Source organism: Salvelinus namaycush, chromosome 29, assembly GCF_016432855.1.
Source record: "Salvelinus namaycush isolate Seneca chromosome 29, SaNama_1.0, whole genome shotgun sequence".
Taxonomy (NCBI): domain Eukaryota; kingdom Metazoa; phylum Chordata; class Actinopteri; order Salmoniformes; family Salmonidae; genus Salvelinus; species Salvelinus namaycush.
Window position 1 is genome coordinate 31,599,850 of NC_052335.1, and position 24,953 is coordinate 31,624,802.

General features: G+C 43.8%; 1 protein-coding gene across 2 annotated transcripts in view; it reads right to left on the reverse strand.

The window, feature by feature from the left end:
• The window catches only part of LOC120024155 (rho-associated protein kinase 2-like), a 73,321-nt gene extending 50,852 nt beyond the window's left edge, over nucleotides 1-22,469 (reverse strand). For both annotated transcript variants that reach the window (XM_038968316.1, XM_038968315.1), the window contains exons 1-3: nucleotides 21,903-22,469; nucleotides 4,890-4,971; nucleotides 916-1,016 (exon numbers count right to left, since the gene is read on the reverse strand). In XM_038968316.1, coding sequence (XP_038824244.1) covers nucleotides 916-1,016; nucleotides 4,890-4,971; nucleotides 21,903-22,001 — 282 coding nt within the window. In that variant the 5' untranslated portion in view covers nucleotides 22,002-22,469. The remainder of the gene's footprint in view (nucleotides 1-915; nucleotides 1,017-4,889; nucleotides 4,972-21,902) is intronic.
• Between the last annotated feature and the right edge of the window lie 2,484 nt (nucleotides 22,470-24,953).

The window sequence follows — 24,953 nt, forward strand, 5'->3', positions numbered from 1 at the left end:
TGGAGGAGGGGAGGTACATTTTATTTTGTCATTTTTTATTTCACCTTTATTTAACTACGCAAGTCAGTTAAGAACAAATTCTTATTTACAATGCCGGCCTACCAAAAGGCAAAAGGCCTCCTGCGGGGACCGGGGCTGGGATTAAAAGGACAAAACACACATCATGACGAGACAACACTACATAGAGACATAAGACAACAACATAGCAAGGCAGCAACACAACATAACAACATGGCAGCAGCACAAAACATGGTTCAAACATTATTGGGCACAGACAACAGCACAAAGGGCAAGAAGGTAGAGACAACAATACATCACGCAAGGCAGCCACAACTGTCAGTAAGAGTGTTCATGATTGAGTCTTTAAATTAAGAGATTAAGATGACGAGGTATACGATTACACACACGGCCACACACACACTTTATTTATACAAGTAGTAGACGCTACTGAGATTCAAGATGTCTTTTACGAGGGAAACTGCCAAAAGAAAGCAGTATAAACACACATTCATAACAGTCACCAGTAGAGATACAATGTCACTTTGACTGTGACACAAAGTTGCAGATAATGCCATTGAAGACCCTTGATAACATAACGTTCTGCAAAAAACAACATTATAACACACACCCACAGAACAACATGTACACACGGATCGACCAGCCCCCCCTCTTCACACGACTTCAGACACAAAATTCATCTTTCCAACACACACGACCTGTCTGAACATGCCTTCATTACAAGGTACACAGAACCTGAAAAATACAAAGACGTACAGACAGGCAGGCACCTGGAAGGGGGAGACACGAACGCAAGAGCTCACACAGGCAGTGAGGAATGTAAATGTTCTTAATCTGTTTGCATATCATTGTATCTTTGTGCCACAAACACACAAACACACAGAGGGAGTTTCTCACCAGTTGCACCTCTCCATAGGCTCCTCTGCCGATCATCTTGACCTTGTCAAAGTCCTCCAGTTTCAACTGCAGGTCCCGCATCTTAACCATGGCCTTCTCATCTACAGGACAGACAGAGGTCAGACGTCAAATGGGTTACCAACAGAAGCCCACGCAAAAATTGCATTCAAAGGAGAGGTCAGCAAAGGCCTCACAGAGGTCAAATACCTTTGCTGTTGTACCAGTGGTTAGTTACCTCCATGTGGATGCTAGTTAGAGGCAAGAAGGTTGATAAAACGTTACATTAACTTGCTCGTCTACCTGTGTTGTGTTAACAATTGCTACAGTAAGGGTGATATATGTTTTGGGTCGGGTTTCATACTGGTTATTATATAGTCTTCTGATATGAAATATTGCAAGGTAGGGTTGATACAGAAACTGTAGTTAATTGTTATAAACCTGTAACTAAGGGAGAGGTTCTACATTCACACTGGCAAAACAATCCAATGGCAGAACACTCTTGTTCGACAGTGCACCCGAGTGCAGAATAATTGATCAATTTACAAACACACTTAATTCTTATGACAGGTGTCAGTAAACAGCGGGTAAAAACGGAATTAAATTGTTGCCAGTAGCACGGTTACAGTCACTAGGTGAGTAAAATGATCAGAATATGTTCTTCTCTCATTATGAGAGCTTGGACCTACACTGAGTGTACAAAACATTAAGGACACAGGCTCTTTCCATGACATAGACTGACCAGGTGAATCTGGATGAAAGCTATGACCCCTTATTGATGTCACTTGTCACTTTAAAATCAGTGTAGATGACGGGGAGGAGACAGGTTAAAGAAGGATTTTTAAACCTTGAGACAATTGAGACATGGATTGTATGTGTGCCATTCAGAAGGTGAATGGGCAAGACAAAATATCCTTTGAACAGGGTATGATAATAGAGTCCATTCCCCCAGTCAGCAATTTTGATATTGCATTCTTTTGAACTTAACATGAATTGGGGTATTAAAATTACTATATAGTTTGAGAACATTAAACAGAACAAAGCTATGTCAATAATTAAATTGACAAAAATGCAGATCACCATTTTAGTCCCAAGCGTTTGATTTGTGTCTGGAATTTGTGCCAATCTGTTTGCTAGCACAGACTGGAATATGTTCCGGGATTCTTCCGATGGCATTGAGTAGTACACCACATCAGTCACTGGCTTCATCAATAGGTGCATCAATGACGTCCACCACAGTGACCGTACGTACATACCCCAACCAGTAACCATGGATTACAGGCAAAATCCGCACTGAGCTAAAGGGTAGAGCTGCCGCTTTCAAGGAGCAGGACTCTAACCCAAAAGCTTATAAGAAATCCCGCTATGCCCTCCGACGAACAATCAATCAATAAAGCGTCAATACAGGACTAAGATTGAATCGTACTACACCGGCTCCGACACTCGTTGGATGTGGCAGGGCTTGCAAACTATTAGACTACAAAGGGAAGCACAGCCGCGAGCTGCCCAGTGACACGAGCCTACCAGATGAGCTAAATTACTTCTATGCTTGTTTCGAGGCAAGTAACACTGAAACATGCATGCGAGCACCAGCTGTTCCGGAAGACTGTGCGATCATGCTCTCCATAGCCGATGTGAGTAAGACCTAAACAGGTCAACATTCACAAGGCCGCTGGGCCAGACGGATTACCAGGACGTGTACTCCGAGCATGCGCTGACCAACTGGCAAGTGTCTTCACTGACATTTTCAACTTCTCCCTGACTGAGTCTGTAATACCAACATGTTTCAAGCAGAACACCATAGTCCCTGTGCCCAAGAACACTAAGGTAACCTGCCTAAATGACTACCGACCCGTAGCACTCACATCTGTAGCCACGAAGTGCTTTGAAATGCTCATCATGGCTCACATCAACACCATTATCCCAGAAACCCTAGACCCACTCCAATTTGCATACCGCCCCAACAGATCCACAGATGATGCAATCTCTATTGCACTCCACACTGCCCTTTCCCACCTGGACAAAAGGAACACCTATGTGAGAATGCTATTCATTGACTACAGCTCAGCGTTCAACACCATAGTGCCCTCAAAGCTCATCACTAAGCTAAGGACCCTGGGACTAAACAAGATCCTGGACTTCCTGATGGGCCACACCCAGGTGGTGAGGGTAGGTAACAACACATCCGCCATGCTGATCCTCAACACGGGGGCCCCTCATGGGGTGCGTGATCAGTCCCCTCCTGTACCACCTGTTCACTCATGACTGCATGGCCAGGCACAACTCCAACATCATCATCAAGTTTGCCGATGACACAATAGTGGTAGGCCTGATCACAGACAATGATGAGACAGCCTATAGGGAGGAGGTCAGAGACCTGGCCGGGTGGTGCCAGGATAACAACCTCTCCCTCAACATGATCAAGACAAACGAGATGATTGTGGACTACAGGAAAAGTAGTACTGAGCACGCCACCATTCTCATCGATGGGGGTGTAGTGGAGCAGGTTGAGAGCTTCAAGTTCCTTGGTGTCCACATCACCAACAAACTATCATGGTCCAAACACACCAAGACAGTCGTGAAGAGGGTACGACAAAGACTATTCCCCCTCAGGAGACTGAAAAGATTTGGCATGAGTCCTCAGATCCTCAAAAAGTTCTTCAGCTGTCCCATCGAGAGCATCCTGACTGGTTGCGTCACTGCCTTGTATGGCAACTTCTCGGCTTCCGACCGCAAGGCACTACGGAGGGTAGTGTGTACGGCCCAGTACATCACTGGGGCCAAGCTTCCTGCCATCCAGGACCTCTATACCAGGCGGTGTCAGAGGAAGGCCCTAAGAATTGTCAAAGACACCAGCCACCCTAGTCATAGACTGTTCTCTCTGCTACTGCACGACAAGCGGTACCGTACCACCAAGTCTAGGTCCAAGAGGCTTCTAAACAGCTTCTACCCACAAACCATAAGACTCCTGAACAGCTAATCAAATGACTACCCGGACTGTTTGCATTGCCCCCCCCCCCCCCTTTTATGCTGCTGCTGTTTATTATCTATGCATAGTCACGTTAACTCTACCTATATGTACATATTACCTCAATTACATTGACTAACCGGTGCCCCCGCACATTGACTCTGTACCGGTACCCCCTGTATAAAGCCTCGCTACTGTTATTTTACTACTTTAATTATTTGTTACTTTTAATTTTTTACTTATCACTTATTTTTCTTAAAACTGCATTGTTGTTTAAGGGCTTGTAAGTAAGCATTTCACTAAGGTCTACAACTGTTATATGTGACAAATACCGCTTGATTTGATTTGCTTTGCTTGAAGCTAAGCAACTTTAGCCAGTTAGCTTGGGTACTTGACTGCTGCTGTAAGGTCAGAATGCTCGGATAAACCCTACTCCTCAGCCAGAGCGTCCAATGTTTTGCTCTGAACACTCCTGAGAGCGAAACGCTCTGAATTTACACAAGGACTATGTACGGCCCAGAGCGCACTGACACGCCCGAGTGAATTTACAAATGCACCCTAAGGATGACAATGGATTACGATGTTGAAAGTAGCCAGGAATTAAGGAGATATGAAGTCGAGCTAACTCTATACCACTTAATTTTACATATAGCAACATTTATGTGCTCTGGATATCTCTATGCTTCAGCTGCGTTTAGATGGTACAAGATAGAGCATGAAGGTAAATGAGAGCACGAAGGTAAATGAGAGCACGAAGGTAAATGCCGTTGAACCTGGCAGTGAATGCCATCAGCCGCCACGGTAGATGGGACTTGGCACCTGAGTTCAAATATTTTAACTTTTGACAGAGTCGTTTTCTACTGGATGTTGATTTGCACTGTTTCTGAATCACCATAGCAACGCATACATCACGCTTGCTTGCTTTTGCCATCTCCTTCTTTCTTGCTACCTCAGATAATGCAAAGCATCTTATTACCAAGGTCTGCCTCAAAGCAATGATATATCTTACATCTGTTTAAGAAGGCGTCTATGTTTTTGTTTTTCCGTAGCGCCGGGTAGTCCAAATCCAGGGCCAAGGCATTCATGGAATCCTGTGGAAAAAGTCAAATAAATCCAATCAATTGAATGTGTTTGAAATGGTTTTCATGCGTTATTATAGAATCTAATTAAGCCAATAATTCAGTTCACCTGATAAATACAAGCTTAAAGGGAAAGTTCAGTGATTACATGTTTTGACATTTATTTACTTACCTTGAAAGCTCATGATCAAAATATGTAAAATTGCTGAAATATCCCTATCAGTTTTAAATCTTTTTAACCAAAACGGTCTGTGTTCCGATATCCAAACAGTCATATGACTTAGAATGAAGCAATGTATTGGGCTGGGCATGCATTCTAAGTCGTACGCTAGCATGGACAATGGAACATAGCCTCTGTCTTCTTTCTCATCTCCAGCAAACAACTTAATGATTTATACCATCAAATTAATTCATAAAAAGGTCAAAATGACTAGGCTAATGAAATCAATATCTCTTATTGCCCTCCATAGCAGTGTTCTCCCAAATGCAACACAGCTGGGAGAGAAGATGAGTCTGCTAATAGACAGAATAACAAGCAAATGACACAATGACTAGTGGAATTCTGCCTTTGATGTAGGGGGTAACAGGGATGGCCTTCTAGGCATGGCATTTCAACAACCTCCCAGAGGGATGGCCTTCTGGGCATGGCATTTCAACAACCTCCCAGAGGGATGGCCTTCTGGGCATGGCATTTCAACAACCTCCCAGAGGGATGGCCTTCTGGGCATGGCATTTCAACAACCTCCCAGAGGGATGGCCTTCTGGGCATGGCATTTCAACAACCTCCCAGAGGGATGGCCTTCTAGGCATGGCATTTCAACAACCTCCCAGAGGGATGGCCTTCTGGGCATGGCATTTCAACAACCTCCCAGAGGGATGGCCTTCTGGGCATGGCATTTCAACAACCTCCCAGAGGGATGGCCTTCTAGGCATGGCATTTCAACAACCTCCCAGAGGGATGGCCTTCTGGGCATGGCATTTCAACAACCTCCTAGAGGGATGGCCTTCTAGGCATGGCATTTCAACAACCTCCCAGAGGGATGGCCTTCTGGACATGGTCATTCAACAACCTCCCAGAGGGATGGCCTTCTGGGCATGGTCATTCAACAACCTCCCAGAGGGATGGCCTTCTGGGCATGGTCATTCAACAACCTCCCAGAGGGATGGCCTTCTGGGCATGGTCATTCAACATCTCCTTCCAAAACAAGTCACAGTGATATAAGGCAGACCACCTGCCTATCCTTTCCAGGTCATGTCTACACTCCACCACAGCCGGCTGGTAGTATATAGAGAGAGGGTAGTTTATAAATACCACACCCACACACAAGGGGGATGTGTGGGTGGTGAGGGACTCCATGCTACTTAAGACCATGGGTTTAGTAGGAAGAAAAAGTTGAAACATTTCAAGTTATTACCCCCAGGAATGTGGAGGGAAGGTCAAGTGGAGTCAACTAGGGGGAAGGGAGGGTGTCCTCACAGCGTCATCTGTCCCCCCTTAACTCCAGCCATGTGAGTGGCCAGGTCTAGGACGGCTCTCCCTGGCATGTGGAACAATTCCTAGCCTTTAAATAGAGAGGGAGGGGGGCTTAAAGAGAGAGGGAGAGGAGAGAGAGAGACACAGACAGAGAGAGAGCGACAGACAGAGAGAGAGACACAGACAGAGAGAGAGGGAGAGAGAGCTAAAGAGAGTGAGAGAAAGAAAAAGGGAGCAAGAGAGATGTCCCCTGGTGCAGGCCGGGTGTGTGGAAATAGACCCGGGGCTCAGAGGCTATAATGGTTTATTGAACAGTTCTCTGACTTGACCCAGCATTTCTAGGAGCTCAGGGTCCATTTAATTTTAGCGGCTGTGTGGGTCTGTGACGCAGTACATTTTGTCATTGACTGCATGTATTCTATTTGTAATAGTGACGAATCCTAAATCTACATCCAGAGTACTCATCAAATGGCTCAGACACACCAGTAGGACTCTCAAACGTTTGGCTTCTTAGAAACTCTGAACAGTTTCGGCAGCCAATCTCGTGTTCACACAGCAATGACCTTGAAGTCAATAGCCACTCAGCCTTGTTAAAATACTCCAAACCAGAAGGTGGCAGTAGTGGTGTTTGGCAATGCATGTCTGTCTGTTGCTTGATGGTCAGAGAGCCTGTTCCTGGAGAGCTACCCTCCTGTAGGCTGTGATTTTCTCCTTTTTTAGACTATCTGTTAATACAACAACAAAAACTAGACTACGGTACCTCCTCCAATTAGATAAACTAGACCCCATCATTCCCTCTCTATATGCAGAGGATGCTGACCAATCACAAGCGGTTTCTCTCACTCTCTGCATGGCATGCACATGCTGTCCCATTACAAGTGTCCCCGCATAGAGCGCGCAGTTAGATGCTGGTGAGGAGAGAACGGCTATACCTCAGAGTGCTTGTCGGAAACATGAGTGCTGCTAGTGCTAACAGGACCGTTGATATAGTGCCAAAGAAGGGCGCATCTTCAGTGGTATGGCTAGTGGCATGTATTCATGGATGATAAAGTGAGCCAGGCTTCCCCAAAAAATGTACCAAGGAAAAAAACATACAAAATTATTTACCTTTTATCTCTCTGGGTTTCATAAATGTCCCTCAATTCGCAAGACTGAATGTATCTCACCGGAGAAAGCATCCTAGCGAACGAAACAGCGCCCCTCTGTCTCAGTATGTGTAGCCCATCTATCTGATGCTGTCTGGTCAAAAAGAGTATGACATTGTTGCCGCCCGTAGCGTGCCTAAACTGAGTGAGCTCTGCTGTGAACGGTCCTGGCACAAGGGAAGGGAAGCCAGTTTGGATTTGGCTTCACACCAATCACATCAGAAGACAAATGTCATTGAATCGTTGCGTTGTTGTCCTCCGGTGGCTAGCCAGCTAGCTAAAATCGTCTCTTTCCTAAACTAGCCATGGATGAAGATAGGGATTTTGACTTGTGGTTATACTTAATTCTCTGTACTGGACAATGATGACAGCAATTCGGATCCAAATATAAATTCATGCATTGTGCCCCTGGCCTGAGACGATGGAAGTTTAAAATGTAGCTAGATGTATTATTCCACATCATATTCAGCTTACTTTGATTGGACTAAATCATTTATTTTAGTTGTTACTGTATTAGACTAAGCATAGTTGACTAGATGCTGTTGAAAGGGTGTTGGATAATGTAGTCAGTGCTTGTTTTCTTTATGACTTGCGGTAACTCAATAGTTGTTTTGTGGTACAAAAGTGCCAGAAACATGTAGGTCATGTAACTGTTTGTTGTAACATATGATTGAACTAACAGGTTATAGAGCAAACAACGCAATTATCACAACACATAGGTTGTAATATGTATTTTTTCCACCTGGCTTGGCTTCCCTGGTGATTTTACTCACACACTGCTACTGAGTATGGCAGTATTTTGGCTATAGGCAAAGCGACCAAATGCAGGTGTTGTGCAAAAAGTGCCTCTCAGTTGTGGCGACAACACTGCAAATGTATTCAATAATTTGAATATAAAACATCCCACAGACACATAGAAATCACAGAGGCTATCCCTATAACATAACCAAAGACATGGCTCCTATCTACACAGTCAGCAAAGAGCTTCAAGAAGATGATAAACAAGCTGACAGGAGATACAAGATTCCATCTCGCAGATATTTTTCCCAAGTCGCCATCCCAACACTGTATAACAAAATGAAGGGAGAAGTTGAAACATTGAATGTAGCGTTGAATGAGTGGACCAGACTACAATGTGTTGGACACTGGCTGCACCTTGCAACTGGTAGGTTAAGGCACTGACTTATAATTCAATTATAATAATGATTGAGTTTACTTATACACAATCATAAGCTTCCTATACCATCTGCAGCCTATGGCTGCCTGAATAAATAATTAACTTAATTTAAGAAATCATAGGCCTAATTATAAAATAAACTCAATGTTATTAATTAATTATTAAGTACTGTGCTTATAGCACACTATATTTTGATAATCATGTTAAACGTTTGTTTGTTGATATGTAGGTGTAATAATGCTAAAATATGCAGCCTATAACAATGTTGGAAAATATTTTTCACTCGGTTAGCTGCGGTATTTATTCAGAATATGATCTCATTTTAGAAGTGACAGTTGTTTTAACCATGTCTGATGGAATTAACAAGTTAACACTCAAGTGTTTAAAAATTGCAATTCATAAATTGCAATTGCAATATATGCCCCCCCAAAAAATATCACAATTAGATATTTTGTCCAAATCCTGCAGCCCTACTAGTTACTGTAACTGCGCTACTGTTGCTATTGTTGTAGAAAACCCTTGTTGATACTAGCCAGATTCCACAGCTATATTCCAATACAGCCAAATTCCAAGATGGCGTAGCAGTGCAGACGTGGTTTGTCGTCCTCTCGTTACTTTTTGTATTTTTTCGTCTTTTTTGTATACATTTCAATTTGTTTTTCAATCTCTTTTACATTTTTAAATTAAATATACCTCCCGGTAACCCGCCTCACTCAATGTGACACGGATCCGCAATTTGTTTTTTTAGACCTTATAGCCCAAACCTCCATCAGTTGCTAGCCATCAGAAGTTAAGCAGCGAATTAGCTACTAGCTATTTAGTCATTGTTAGCCACTGCTAGCGGCCTTTACCCTCTGCACAGGTACCAGACGTTTTTTAGCCTGGATAATACCTGCCAGCATCGGACTGTTTTTCTCCACTACAATGCCGGAATCCTGCCGTAAACCCTGGACCATTACTCCTAATCATCACAGCTAGCTAGCTGCCACCGAGTGACCCAGCCCCGAAGCTAGCCCTGAGCCAGGCGCATCTCCCGGCTAGCAAACTAAATTACTACAACTACAATACCTCTTCCGCCATCTGGCCCGATCCCATTGTCGACACAGCGCCTCACCGTACCACCACGACTGGTCAGCAGACGTAATTCCATCCGCTGAGCCCGACGTCGGAGCAGACGCTTCTACTTACCCCGGCCTGCTAACTTTAGACGCCGTGTCTCCCGCGTGCTAGCGTAGCAACGACTACCCCGTGGACCCTATGATCAATTGGCTACATAGCTGATGCCTGCTGGACTGTTCATATATCACGGTACTCCACTTTGTTTATCTGTCGGCCCTAGCCCCGAACTCAGGCACTGTGTGTAGTTAACCGACCCTCTCTGCCCATTTATAGCCATTTTACCTGTTGTTGTTGTCTTAGCTGATTAGCTGCTGTTGTCTTACCCGTTGTTGTCTTAGCTAGCTCTCCCAATCAACACCTGTGATTGCTTTATGCCTCACTTTATGTCTCTCTCAAACGTCAATATGCCTTTTATATTGTTGTTAAGGATAATTATCATTGTTTTAGTTTACTGCGGAGCCCCTAGTCCCGCCGTACATGCCTTAGATACCTCCTTTGTCCCACTCCCCACACATGCGGTGACCTCACCCAGTATAACCAGCATGTCCAGAGATGCAACCTCTCTTATCATCACTCAGTGCCTGGGCTTACCTCCACTGTACCCGCACCCCACAATACCCCTGTCTGCACATTATACCCTGAATCTATTCTACCACGCCCAGATATCTGCTCCTTTTATTCTCTGTCTTCTCTTAACCCAGGCCCTGCGTGTCCCCAGGCACTCTCATTTGTTGACTTCTGTAAATAAAAAAGCCTTGGTTTCATGCATGTTAACATCAGAAGCCTCCTCCCTAAGTTTGTTTTACTCACTGCTTTAGCACACAGTCGAGGATGCCTGGTCGTTCTATAAAAGTAATTTCCTCACCATCTTAAATAAGCATGCCCCTTTCAAAAAATGTAGAACTAAGAACAAATATAGCCCTTGGTTCACTCCAGACCTGAATGCCCTTGACCAGCATAAAGACCTCCTGTGGCGGACTGCAATAGCATTGAATAGTCCCCGCGATATGCAACTGTTCAGGGAAGTCAGGAATCAATACACACAGTCAGTCAGGAAAGCAAAGGCTAGCTTTTTCAAACAGAAATTTGCATCCTGTAGCTCTAACTCCCAAAAGTTTTGGGACACGGTAAAGTCCATGGAGAACTAGAGCACCTCCTCCCAGCTGCCCACTGCACTGAGGCTAGGTAACACGGTCACCACCGATAAATCCATGATAATCGAACATTTCAATAAGCATTTCTCTATGGCTGGCCATGCCTTCCACCTGGCTACTCCAACCTCGGCCAACAGCTCCGCACCCCCCGCAGCTACATGCCCGAGCCTCCCCAGCTTCTCCTTCACCAAAATCCAAATAGCAGATGTTCTGAAAGAGCTGCAAAACCTGGACCTGTACAAATCAGCTGGGCAAGACAATCTGGACCCTCTCTTTCTAAAATTATCCGCCGCCATTGTTGCAACCCCTATTACCAGTCTGTTCAACCTCTTTCGTAACATCCGAGATACCTAAAGATTGGAAAGCTGCCGCAGTCATCCCCCACTTCAAAGGGGGTGACACTCTAGACCCAAACTGTTATAGACCTATATCCATCCTGCCCTGCCTTTCTAAAGCCTTCAAAAGCAAAGTTAATAAACAGATCACTGACCATCTCAAATCCCACCGTACCTACTCCGCTGTGCAATCCGGTTTCAGAGCTGGTCATGGGTGCATCTCAGCCACGCTCAAGGTACTAAACGATATCATAACCGCCATCGATAAAAGACAGCACTGTGCAGCCGTCTTCATTGACCTGGCCAAGGCTTTCGACTCTGTCAATCACCGTATTCTTATCGGCAGACTCAACAGCCTTGGTTTGTCAAATGACTGCCTCACCTGGTTCACCAACTACTTCGCAAACAGAGTTCAGTGTGTCAAATCGGAGGGCCTGTTGTCCGGACCTCTGGGAGTCTATGGGGGTACCACAGGGTTAAATTCTCGGGCCGACTCTTTTCTCTGTATATATCAACGATGTCGCTCTTGATGCGGGTGATTCCCTGATCCACCTCTACGCAGACGACATCATTCTTTATAAACGAGCTTCAATGCCATACAACACTCCTTCTGTGGCCTCCAACTGCTCTTAAAACGCTAGTAAAACCAAATGCATGCTTTTCAACCGGTCGCTGCCCGCACCCGCCCGCCCGACTAGCATCACTACTCTGGACGGTTCTGACCTAGAATATGTGGACAACTACCTAGGTGTCTGGCTAGACTGTAAACTCTCCTTCCAGACTCATATCAAACATCTCCAATTCAAAATGAAATCTAGAATCGGCTTCCTATCTCTCACCACTGGTGTCCCCCAGGGCTCTGTTCTAGGCCCTCTCCTATTCTCGCTATACACCAAGTCACTTGGCTCTGTCATAACCTCACATGGTCTCTCCTATCATTGCTATGCAGACGACACACAATTAATCTTCTCCTTTCCCCCTTCTGATAACCAGGTGGCGAATCGCATCTCTGCATGTCTGGCAGACATATCAGTGTGGATGACGGATCACCACCTCAAGCTGAACCTCGGCAAGACGGAGCTGCTCTTCCTCCCGGGGAAGGACTGCCCGTTCCATGATCTCGCCATCACGGTTGACAACTCCATTGTGTCCTCCTCCCAGAGCGCTAAGAACCTTGGCGTGATCCTGGACAACACCCTGTCGTTCTCAACCAACATCAAGGCGGTGACCCGTTCCTGTAGGTTCATGCTCTACAACATTCGCAGAGTACGACCCTGCCTCACACAGGAAGCGGCGCAGGTCCTAATCCAGGCACTTGTCATCTCCCGTCTGGATTACTGCAACTCGCTGTTGGCTGGGCTCCCTGCCTGTGCCATTAAACCCCTACAACTCATCCAGAACGCCGCAGCCCGTCTGGTGTTCAACCTTCCCAAGTTCTCTCACGTCACCCCGCTCCTCCGCTCTCTCCACTGGCTTCCAGTTGAAGCTCGCATCCGCTACAAGACCATGGTGCTTGCTTACGGAGCTGTGAGGGGAACGGCACCTCCGTACCTTCAGACTCTGATCAGGCCCTACACCCAAACAAGGGCACTGCGTTCATCCACCTCTGGCCTGCTCGCCTCCCTACCTCTGAGGAAGTACAGTTCCCGCTCAGCCCAGTCAAAACTGTTCGCTGCTCTGGCACCCCAATGGTGGAACAAACTCCCTCACGACGCCAGGACAGCGGAGTCAATCACCACCTTCCGGAGACACCTGAAACCCCACCTCTTTAAGGAATACCTAGGATAGGATAAAGTAATCCTTCTAACCCCCCCCCCCCCCCCCCCCCCCTTAAAAGATTTAGATGCACTATTGTAAAGTGGCTGTTCCACTGGATATCATAAGGTGAATGCACCAATTTGTAAGTCGCTCTGGATAAGAGCGTCTGCTAAATGACTTAAATGTAAATGTAATGCAACAAAGCCTCCTTCACTCACGCCGCCAAACATACCCTCGTAAAACTGACTATCCTACCAATCCTCGACTTCGGCGATGTCATCTACAAAATAGCTTCCAATACTCTACTCAGCAAACTGTATGCAGTCTATCACAGTGCCATCCGTTTTGTTACCAAAACCCATATACCACCCACCACTGCGACCTGTATGCTCTAGCCGGCTGGCCCTCGCTACATATTCGTCGCCAGACCCACTGGCTCCAGGTCATCTATAAATCTATGCTAGGTAAAGCTCCGCCTTACCTCAGCTCACTGGTCACGATATGAACACCCACCCGTAGCATGCGCTCCAGCAGGTATATCTCACTCACATCCCCAAAGCCAGCACCTGCTTTGGCTGCCTTTCCTTCCAGTTCTCTGCTGCCAGTGACTGGAATGAATTGCAGAAATCGCTGAAGCTGGAGACTTACATTTCCGTCACTAACTTTAAACATCAGCTGTCTGAGCAGCTAACCGATCGCTGCAGCTGTACATAGTCCATCTGTAAATAGCCCACCAAATCCACCTACCTCATCCCCATATTGTTTTTAATTTACTTTTCTGCTCTTTTGCACACCAGTATCACTACTTGCACATCATCATCTGCTCATCTATCACTGCAGAGTTAATCTGCTAAAATGTAATTACTTTGCTACTATGGCCTACTTATTGCCTTACCTCCTCACGCCATTTGCACACACTGTATATATATACTTTTTTTCTATTTTGTTATTGACTGTACGCTTGTTTATTCCATGTGTAACTCTGTTGTTTGTGTCGCACTGCTTTGCTTTATCTTGGCCAGGTCACAGTTGTAAATGAGAACTTGTTCTCAACTAGCTTACCTGGTTATATGAAGGTGAATTACATTTTTAATTTTTTTTTTACAAATATACAGTGCCTTCGGAAAGTATTCAGATCCCTTGACTTTTTAAACTTTGTTAGGTTACAGCCTTATTTGAAAAAGTTTTACATTGTTTCTTCCCCCCTCATCAATCAACACACAATACCCCATAATGACAAAGCTGCTTGACATTTTTGCTAATTTATTAAATATAAAAAAACTGAAATATCACATTTACATAAGTATTCAAACCCTTTACTCAGTACTTTGTTGAAGTACCTTTGGCACTTATTACAGCCTTGAGTCTTCTTGGGTATGTATGACTCTACAAGCTTGGCACACCTGTATTTGGGGAGTTTCTCCCATTCTTCTCTGCAGATCCTCTCAAGCGCTGTCAGGTTGGATGGGGAGCGTTGCTGCACAGATATTTTCAGGTCTCTCCAGAGATGTTCGACCGGGTTCATGTCCTGGCTTGGGCTGGGACACTCAAGGATATTCAGACATTTTTACCGAAGCCACTCCTGCGTTGTCTTGGCTGTGTGCTTAGGGTCGTTGTCCTGTTGGAAGGTGAAGCGTCGCCCCAGTCTGAGGTCCTGCGCACTCTGGAGCAGGTTGTCATCAAGGATCTCTGTACATTGCTCCGTTCATCTTTGCCTCGATCCTAGTCTCCCAGTCCCTGCCACTGAAAAACATCCCCAGAGCATGCTTCCACCACCATGCGTCACCGTAGGGATGGTGCCAGGTTTCCTCCAGACGTGATGCTTGGCATTTAGGCCAAAGAGTTTAATCTTGGTTTCATCAGACCAGAGAATCTTGTTTCTCATGGTCTGAGAGTCCTTTAGGTTCCTTTTGGCAAACTCCAAGCGGGCTGTCATGTGCCTTTTACTGAGGAGTGGCTTCTGTCTGGCTACTCTACCATAAAGGCCTGATTGGTGGAGTGCTGCAGAGATGGTTGTCCTTCTGGATGGTTCTCCCATCTCCACAGAGGAACTCTGGAGCTCTGTCAGAGTGACCATCAGGTTCTTGGTCACCTCCCTGACCAAGGCCCTTCTCCGCCGATTGCTCAGCTTGGCCAGCTCTAGGAAGACTTGGTGATTCCAAACTTCTTCCATTAAGAATGATGCCACTGTATTCTTGGGGACCTTCAATGCAGCAGAAATGCTTTGGTACCCTTCCCCAGATCTGTGCCTCGACACAATCCTGTCTCTGAGCTCTACGGACAAATCCTTTGATCTCATAGCTTGGTTTTTGCTCTGACATGCACTGTCAACTGTGGGACCTTATATAGACACGTGTATGCCTTTCCAAATCATGTCCAATCAATTGAATTTACCACAAGTGGACTGCACTCCAGTTGTAGAAATATCAAGGATGATCAATGGAAACAGGATGCACCTGAGCTCAAATCCCTGTCTCATAGCAAAGGGTTTGAATACTTATGTAAATAAGGTTCTGTTTTTTTGCTTTTAATAAATGTGTTAATTTCTAAAAACCTGTTTTTGCTTTGTCATTATGGGGTATTGTGTGTAGATGGATGAGGAAATTGTTTTATTTAATGAATTTTAGAATAACCTGTTTGGGCTGCAGGGGCAGTATTGAGTAGCCGGATAAAAGGTGCCCATTTCAAACGGCCTCGTACTCAATTCTTGCTCGTACAATATGCATATTATTATTACTATTGGATAGAAAACACTAGTTTCTAAAACCGTTTGAATTATATCTGTGAGTAAAACAGAACTCATTTTGCAGCAAACTTCCTGACAGGAAGTGGAAAATCTGAAATCGATGCTCTCTTCTAGGGGCTGCCTATAAAGGTCCTTGATATTTATTAGAATACATGCACTTCATACGTCTTCCACTAGATGTCGACAGGCAGTGAGAGAAGAAATTGAGTGTATAACTTGATCTGGGCTCGAATAAATGCTCTTTGTATGACGTGTCACCAGTTTCCTGTTTTCTGGAGAGCGCGCGAAGGGACCTGGTTTTGCCTTCTGTACAGCTGTCGTTATAGACGACTAATATCTCCGGCTTTGATTTTATTTGATACATGTGACAATATCATCGTAAAGTATGTTTTTTCAATATAGTTTTATTAGATTATTGAAATTTTTTCGGGACGTTAGGCGTGTTGCGTTGTCTGCGTTTGTTCACGAAGGAGAGCTTAGCGCCACTTTGCTAGCTTTCCGTGCTAATTGACTGGAGAAGAGGACATTCTAAATCCAAACAACGATTGTTCCCGACAAAGGACCCCTTGTACAACATTCTGATGAAAGATCATCAAAAGTAGGACCCATTTTATGATGTTATTTCATATATCTGTCGAACATGTTGTACTAGTAGGTTGCGGCCAGGTTTTGGGCACGCTCTCGCCATAACGTAAACTGCATATCGTAATGAAGTTATTTTTTGAATTCTAACACGGCGATTGCATTAAGAACTAGTGTATCTATCATTTCCTATACAACATGTATTTTTTAGTTATGTTTATGAATAGTTATTTGGTCAGAATATGTGAGTGCCAGAAAAATATCCGGACGTTGTGGGAAAAAGATGCTACGTTAGCACAATGTATAACCACTGATTTCAGCTCTAAATATGCACATTTTCGAACAAAACATAAGTGTATGTATAACCTGATGTTATAGGACTGTCATCTGATGAAGCTTATCAAGGTTAGTCAAAAATTATATATCTTTTGCTGGTTTGTTACGATCGCTAACTTTTGCTGCTGGGGAATGGCTTGTGTTTCTGGCTATTGTGGTAAGCTAATATAATGCTATATTGTGTTTTCGCTGTAAAACACTTAAGAAATCGGAAATATTGGCTGGAATCACAAGATGCCTGTCTTTCATTTGCTGTACACCATGTATTTTTCAGAAATGTTTTATGATGAGTATTTAGGTATTTGACGTTGGTGTCTGTAATTACTCTGGCTGCTTCGGTGCCATTTCTGACGGTAGCTGTGATGGTAGCTGCAATGTAAAACTGATTTATAGCTCAAATATGCACATTTTTCAAACAAAACATAGATTTATTGAATAACATGTTATAAGACTGTCATTTGATGAAGTTGTTTCTTGGTTAGTTTGGTTGGTTCTTGGTTAGTTAGGTTGGCTTTGTGCATGCTACCTGTGCTGTGAAAAATGTCTGTCCTTATTTGTATTTGGTGGTGAGCTAACATAAATATACGTGGTGTTTTCGCTGTAAAACATTTTAAAAATCGGACATGTTGGCTGGATTCACAAGATGTTTATCTTTCAAATGCTGTATTGGACTTGTTAATGTGTGAAAGTTAAATATTTCAAAAAAATATATTTTGAATTTCGCGCCCTGCACTTGAAGTGGCTGTTGTCATACTGTGCCCGGCTTCGGGCTTGCAGCCATAAGAAGATAAGGCACACATCAAAATGTGGAAAAAGTGAAGGGGTCTGAATACTTTCCGAAGGCACTGTAACTAGCTAGCAAGATGACAAACAATTTCACCTTCCATCATCGCATACAACCCATAGATACATTTTTAGCTAGCAGGCTAACATTAGCTAAATGGTTAACATGATTTGCTAGCTAGCTAGTTGCTGTGCTAGCTAGGTAAAGTAAAGACACTGCATTTTTTATTTTACCTTTATTTAACTAGGCAAGTCCGTTAAGAACAAATTCTTATTTACAATGACGGCCTAGGAACAGTGGGTTAACTGCCTTGTTCAGGGGCAGAACGCAGATTTTTACCTTGTCAGCTCTGGGATTCGATCTAGCAACCTTTCGGTTACTGGCCCAACCACTAGGCTACCTGCCGCCCCGCATTGACTCTCGGCAGCCAGCTACAGGCAGCTGTTTCATGGAAATCCATTGCGATTTAATCATAATATTACTACAGTGGCCAGATAGCTAGCTTGGTAAAGCATGTGGTATTGTGTGCAATGTGCTGCACTTACCACCCCATTTGTTTCATATATAGTCTGTGTGACTGCCTGTTAACAAGCTAGGGCACATTATCAAAGCTAACAAACAAAAAAATATTTGAGCACAAAACTCCTTAGCTATATGTAAAATATGTAAAGACTTGTTCTAGAAAAAATAAATCTATTATGCAGCTTTATAGTTTTGATGAAAAGGTGGGTGGTTTAGACCAGAAAAAGTGCCCTCTTCCTTTTTCTTGTCACTCTTGTCAGCTCCCCCACGTGGAGGTTGAAGTGCTCTCTGATTTGCTCAAAGTCAAGTTGTCGGCCACTGCCGAGCATTGCGATTCTGAAAGTAGAAAGGTCAGGTTCGTCGGTACGCAGCAGGTACGTCTTTTGTTCTAGCAAGAGAAGGAAAGGTCCCTGTGGTAGGTACCTATCAGCAGTCAGATTCTCTGTGCGTTTTGTTCTAGCAAGAGAAGGAAAGGTCCCTGTGGTAGGTATCTATCAGCAGTCAGATTCTCTGTGCGTTTTGTTCTAGCAAGAGAAGGAAAGGTCCCTGTGGTAGGTACCTATCAGCAGTCAGATTCTCTGTGCGTTTTGTTCTAGCAAGAGAAGGAAAGGTCTCTGTGGTAGGTACCTATCAGCAGTCAGATTCTCTGTGCGTTTTGTTCTAGCAAGAGAAGGAAAGGTCTCTGTGGTAGGTACCTATCAGCAGTCAGATTCTCTGTGCGTTTCATGCTTTAGGACTTGACCCTTAAAGTTTTATCGCTATCACATTTCCCTCACAAACCTTCCAGGCCTGTCTGTACATTTTGACTGAATGTAAGATGAGTATATAAAACAAATACAGGGACAAGCAGACTGGTAAAATTACTCAGGACACACACGTCTCATTGAAACGTGTATTCCTGCTTGTTTTCCTCACAAACGATGAGTGCCAGCGACTACACCAAAACAAGCGTAAACAAACAGGAAATAGTACTGTGTGGTCAGGGTGGGTTATCTCCATGCTCAATGCCAGGATGTGCTTCCAGCTTCCTGAGGTGTGGTGCCCTGCAGCGGGGGCCAGCATGACTCATTTTTAGGCCTTCTACAGAGACTTGTTCAGTAAAGCACAGCATAGCAAAACATTAGCAAAACATTTTGCGGTCTTATTGGACAAGTTCAGATAGCAGTACATCCCAGTTTCACTTTCAACAAAACGTTGTCAGTCAACTAACGTAGACACTAGCCTGTTTTGGTATCATCCAGTGCCCTCATGTCACTAAGTTGAATCAGCTGATAGCCTACCCTCTTGTGATTTAAAGGGATAGTTTGAGATTTTGGCAGAGTTAGATGAACTCATGGATACGATTTATAGGTCTCTGCGTGCAGTTTGAAGGTAGTTTCTGGGGCGATTTCTAACTATCTTTTTAAAATCACAAGAGCGGTAAGCTATCAGTTGGGTAAACTTAGTGATATGAGGGCACTGGATGATACAAAAACAGGTTCGTGTTTAGGCTAGTTGGGTGGAAACGTTTTGATAAATAATGAAACTGGGATGTACTGCTATCTGAACTTGTCCAATAAGAACAAAGGTTTTAGTGTTCCGTTGTGAAATGTTTTGCTATGCTGTGCCTTACTGAACAGAACCCAACTCTGTAGGGCTAACAATGAGGCATGCTGGTCCCCAAACAATGACTGAAAGTCTAAGGGATCAGCTAGCATTGGCTTAATTGCCAAAATCCCAAACTATTCCTTTAACTGAGGTGGATTGAGGGATAATTGATTAATTGATCACAATAAACATGTATTATCATTGTAAAAAAACAACTTAATTTAGGAATGGTTGAATAAGAGAGGCTTAGCATAGCTGGAATAGCAACTAGCCTATAGTGTAAATTACAATGCCCATATTTGGATCCATGACAGTCCTAGATTACGATCTAGTGAGCTCACACTATTGGTCTATTGTGAGGGTTTCAATTAGCCTTCCTCTCACAGTGACTCATGACAACCCAAAATAACAACACAATGATTGAAACCTATAGTGGATACCTAGCATGCTACCACTTAGCACCTCATTGATTCAGAGGGGTTGGGTTAAATGCGGAAGACACATTTCAGTTGAATACATTCAGTTGGACAACTGACTAGGTATCCCCCTTTCCCTTAAGCATGCTAGCTGTTACCATCGACTTCCAGTCATTGCTCTAATGCTAGTTAGCAACTTCCTTCAAACTGCACACAGAAACATAAAAATTGTATCCACGAGTTCATCTGACTCTAGGGAAGTAGATAAAATGGCTTCATTGACAAAATCCTGACGTGTCCCTTTAAAATGGAAGAAGATTTATAGGCATATCCATTCAATAGCTTCCTCTGATACACTGTCTGGTAGCTTCCATTCTTGTGTAGCTACTAAGGTCATAGTCTATATCATCATATGTACTGGGTGTACCACAACAAACTTCCAATCGCTCTACTTGCAGTATGCTGATGTTGTAGATAAAGTATGGGTTTGTTATCAATGTCTGTGGAGCACATGACACTTTTTCTTACCCGCCAACCACTCAAGAGTAGATCCTCTATGGACTCTATGTAGAAGTGCTGATCTAGGATCAGGTTTTATTCATCATTTTATTCATCCTAAATCAGTCCTCCTACTCAGACACATACAGGCCCAGATGAATCAGTCGGAATATGGAGTTAGCTAGCTAATCTGTTTCTTCCATAATCTCATAATGACCTAATATGCCTAACAATCTGCCTACACATAGGTGTAGGTGAGGTGTAACACTGAGGTGTAATCCTAAACCATTTCCTCAAGTTAAAGCATCACATCTGTGAACTGAAATAGACATGGAATGAGGGGAATGGATCGTGACTACATGCTCATCTAGAAAAGCATGTTCATCCAGTCTAGACATTTTTCTGTGAATTATTTTAAAATTTGTTTAGCAAATTAAGTGTGCCACCAAAAAATAAAAATGCCTGACTGTATTATAGGTAAATTATAGTCGAGATGTTATAGAGGCCTACTGAGCATGTTTTTTATGATCCAAAACTCTGGATATACCATAGATTCAGGGCATTAGGCCTGAGGCTAAGGGGGGTGTGCTGAGGTTAGGTCAAATGAATGCACTGATAACACGCTAGAACAAAAACCTAGTGACTCCCCTATCGCCTGACATCAGCTAACAATGAGCTGCATCCACACAAGGTTGCTTTCTGAGAGATTGGCGGTGCATTCCTTGATAGGTCAAGTTCTAAAATGGCCGCCAGCCAGGTGGTCACAAGGGGCTTGTCCAAGCAGAGGAGGTTGCTAACTGTCAGGGAGACAAACATGGGTGGTTGCTCACCTCTTGTACTTATTTAACACCTGAGCCTACTACAGGGTGACTTAGCAAATAGGCCTACTCTTGGAGTCAGATTTTCAGATCTGTGTCCCATACACCTGATGCAATGAAGTGCAATCGTCCCTCTAGTATGAGGGGAAAGCAAGATGATGGGAACCTTATTGCTTCAGGCTCTGTTCAATCTAAATCACTATAGTTGTATAGGTTGATAGCAAAACATTTGTCCTTCCATGTGACGGTAGTGTACTGCATTGGACTAAATTATTGACATGTGCTTTACACACCCACAAGATGTTATAAGAGTGAATTAACCCTGGGGGCAAAATCCCTGAATAGCCAAGATAAAGAGGAAAAATGACTACCATCATCTAATAGATTAGTTGGGCGTTTGACTGATCAGCTACTCATAGATGGACGATCTGCTACTGTAAATACATGCTGCTCCTCTCTCTGACTGTTGTTGTCCTGTTGTTAAAAACTTACCAGTAAACTCTCCAAATTTAACGCCGACTTCGGGTCTCTGATCAGCGATTCCAACTTTTTCAGCCGGGTGTCCAGCCTCTTCTCCGCTCCGGACGACATGATGGCAATTTAGTCAATCCAGGTCCGACAATGGCATGTGACGGTAACCTTAAATATCACGACAACAACTTGGTCAATACCTGCGGTGTCCCTTTAACACCGTAGGGCAGCGCTCGCTATTTTGCTGCTGGTTGGCTGAACGATAAACTGATAACTCCGCGGAACAAGCGTTGTTTTGACGGTATAAATTGGTTAATAATTTATTGCCAGAGTTTTCGCTGCATACTATTCGACATTAAAGAGCGTCTTCCTACTCAAATGCCGACAGAATCTCCCACTTAACACGGACTCATCCAGATCCCAGGTTAGGCGCGCTGTTCCAAATCGTGGAGTCTCAAGCTCCTAAACTCCGCTAGCATTACTCTTGTATTTTGTCGCTGTAAATATCAAGTTTCTTCATTGAAACAGGTTCACCAATAACTTATATTCGGTGTCTTCACCAGTCACATACATTTAGTCCTCTGAACAACCCAGAACATCGTTACCCACAAGCACTCACTGAAACAGGAATTCCTCTCCTCTTATCTCATTGATCTCTTTTACGGTCACAGCCCGAGCTCGCCACAACTTCCAGTATTTTTGGAATGCTGATGTCGCCATGTAACTAGCCTGTGAGTCTCCTCGAACTAACCTATACATAGCCGATGACACATTTGCGGTGCAAGCTAATTATTATAGTCACTATCTTATTGGTGACTATAATAATAGTCTTTAGTAGCTATTGACTTTAGACTACTGGATCAGCTCGTTCTCATAAAGACCGAGGTAAAGTTGGTTTTATATTCACACATTCGGACATTCAACAGATATTCAACAGACATTCGCCAAAAACCATATACAAGTGTAAAAATCAATAACTAATTCACCGTTTGTCACAGAAACATCAAACTAGGTATGATGTATTATATAAATGTCTAGCATACTTTTCCAACATTTGTTTTGAATACAAATTTCAGTTTTGATTTGATAGAAATACATACAATCTATAAAATGCGATTTAAAGCTGTATAAATCAATAACTAATTCACCCTTTGTCACAGAAACATCAAACTAGGTATGATTTATTCTATAAATGTCTATCATACTTTTACAGTTCCGGTTTTGACTTGATAGAAATACATAACCTTTATGGACTTCGTATACAGTTGAAGTCAGAAGTTTACATACACTTAGGTTGGAGTCATTAAAACTCGTTTTCAACCCCTCCACAAATTTCTTGTTAACAAACTATAGTTTTGGCAAGTCGGTTAGGACATCTACTTTGTGCATAACACAAGTAATTTTTCCAACAATTGTTTACAGACATATTATTTAACTTATAATTCACTGTATCACAATTCCAGTGGGTCAGAAGATTACATGCACTTTATTTTTTTAATTTTTAATTTCACCTTTATTTAACCAGGTAGGCTAGTTGAGAACAAGTTCTCATTTACAACTGTGACCTGGCCAAGATAAAGCAAAGCAGTTCGACACATACAACAACACAGAGTTACTCATGGAATAAACAAACATACAGTCAATAATACAGTAGAAAATCCATATACAGTGTGTGCAAATTAGGTAGGATAAGGGAGGTAAGGCAATAAATAGGCCATGGTGGCGAAGTAATTACAATATAGCAATTAAACACAGGAATGGTAGACGTGCAGAAGATAAATGTGCAAGTAGAGATACTGGGGTGCAAAGGAGCACGATAAATACAGTATGGGGATGAGGTAGTTGGATGGGCTATTTACAGATGGGCTATGTACAGGTGCAGTGATCTGTGAGCTGCTCTGACAGCTGGTGCTTAAAGCTAGTGATGGAGATATGAGTCTCCAGCTTCAGTGATTTTTGCTGTTTCTTCCAGTCATTGGCAGCAGAGAACTGGAAGGAAAGGCGGCCAAAGGAAGAATTGGCTTTGAGGGTGACCAGTGAGATATACCTGCTGGAGCGCATGCTACGGGTGGGTGCTGCTATGGTGACCAGTGAGCTGAGATAAGGCGGGGCTTTACCTAGCAGAGACTTGTAGATGACCTGGAGCCAGTGGGTTTGGCGACGAGTATGAAGCGAGGGCCAGCCAACGAGAGCATACTGGTCGCAGTGGTGGGTAGTATATGGGGCTTTGGTGACAAAACTGATGGCACTGTGATAGACTGCATCCCATTTGTTGAGTAGAGTTTTGGAGGCTATTTTGTAAATGACATCGCCCAAGTCGAGGATCGGTAGGATGGCCAGTTTTACGAGGGTATGTTTGGCAGCATGAGTGAAGGATGCTTTGTTGCGAAATAGGAAGCCGATTCTAGATTTAATTTTGGATTGGAGATGCTTAATGTGAGTCTGGAAGGGGAGTTTACAGTCTAACCAGACACCTAGGTATTTGTAGTTGTCCACATATTCTAAGTCAGAACCGTCCAGAGTAGTGATGCTGGATGGGCAGGCAACTGCGGGAAGCGATCGGTTGAAGAGCATGCATTTAGTTTTGCTTGCATTTAAGAGCAGTTGGAGGCCACGGAATGAGAGTTGTATGGCATTGAAGCTCGTCTGGAGGTTTGTTAACACAGTGTCCTAAGAAGGGCCAAAGTTATACAGAATGGTGTCGTCTGCATAGAGGTGGATCAGAGAATCACCAGCAGCAAGAGCAACATCATTGATGTATACAGAGAAGGGAGTTGGCCCGAGAATTTAACCCTGTGGCACCCCCATAGAGACTGCCAGAGGTCCGGACAACAGGTCCTCCGATTTGACACACTGAACTCTATCAGAGAGGTAGTTGGTGAACCAGGCGAGGCAATCATTTGAGAAACCAAGGCTGTTGAGTCTGCCGATAAGAATGTGGTGATTGACAGAGTCGAAAGCCTTGGCCAGGTCGATGAATACGGCTGCACAATAATGTCTCTTATCGATTGCGGTTATGATATCGTTTAGGACCTTGAGCGTGGCTGAGGTGCACCCATGACCAGCTCTGAA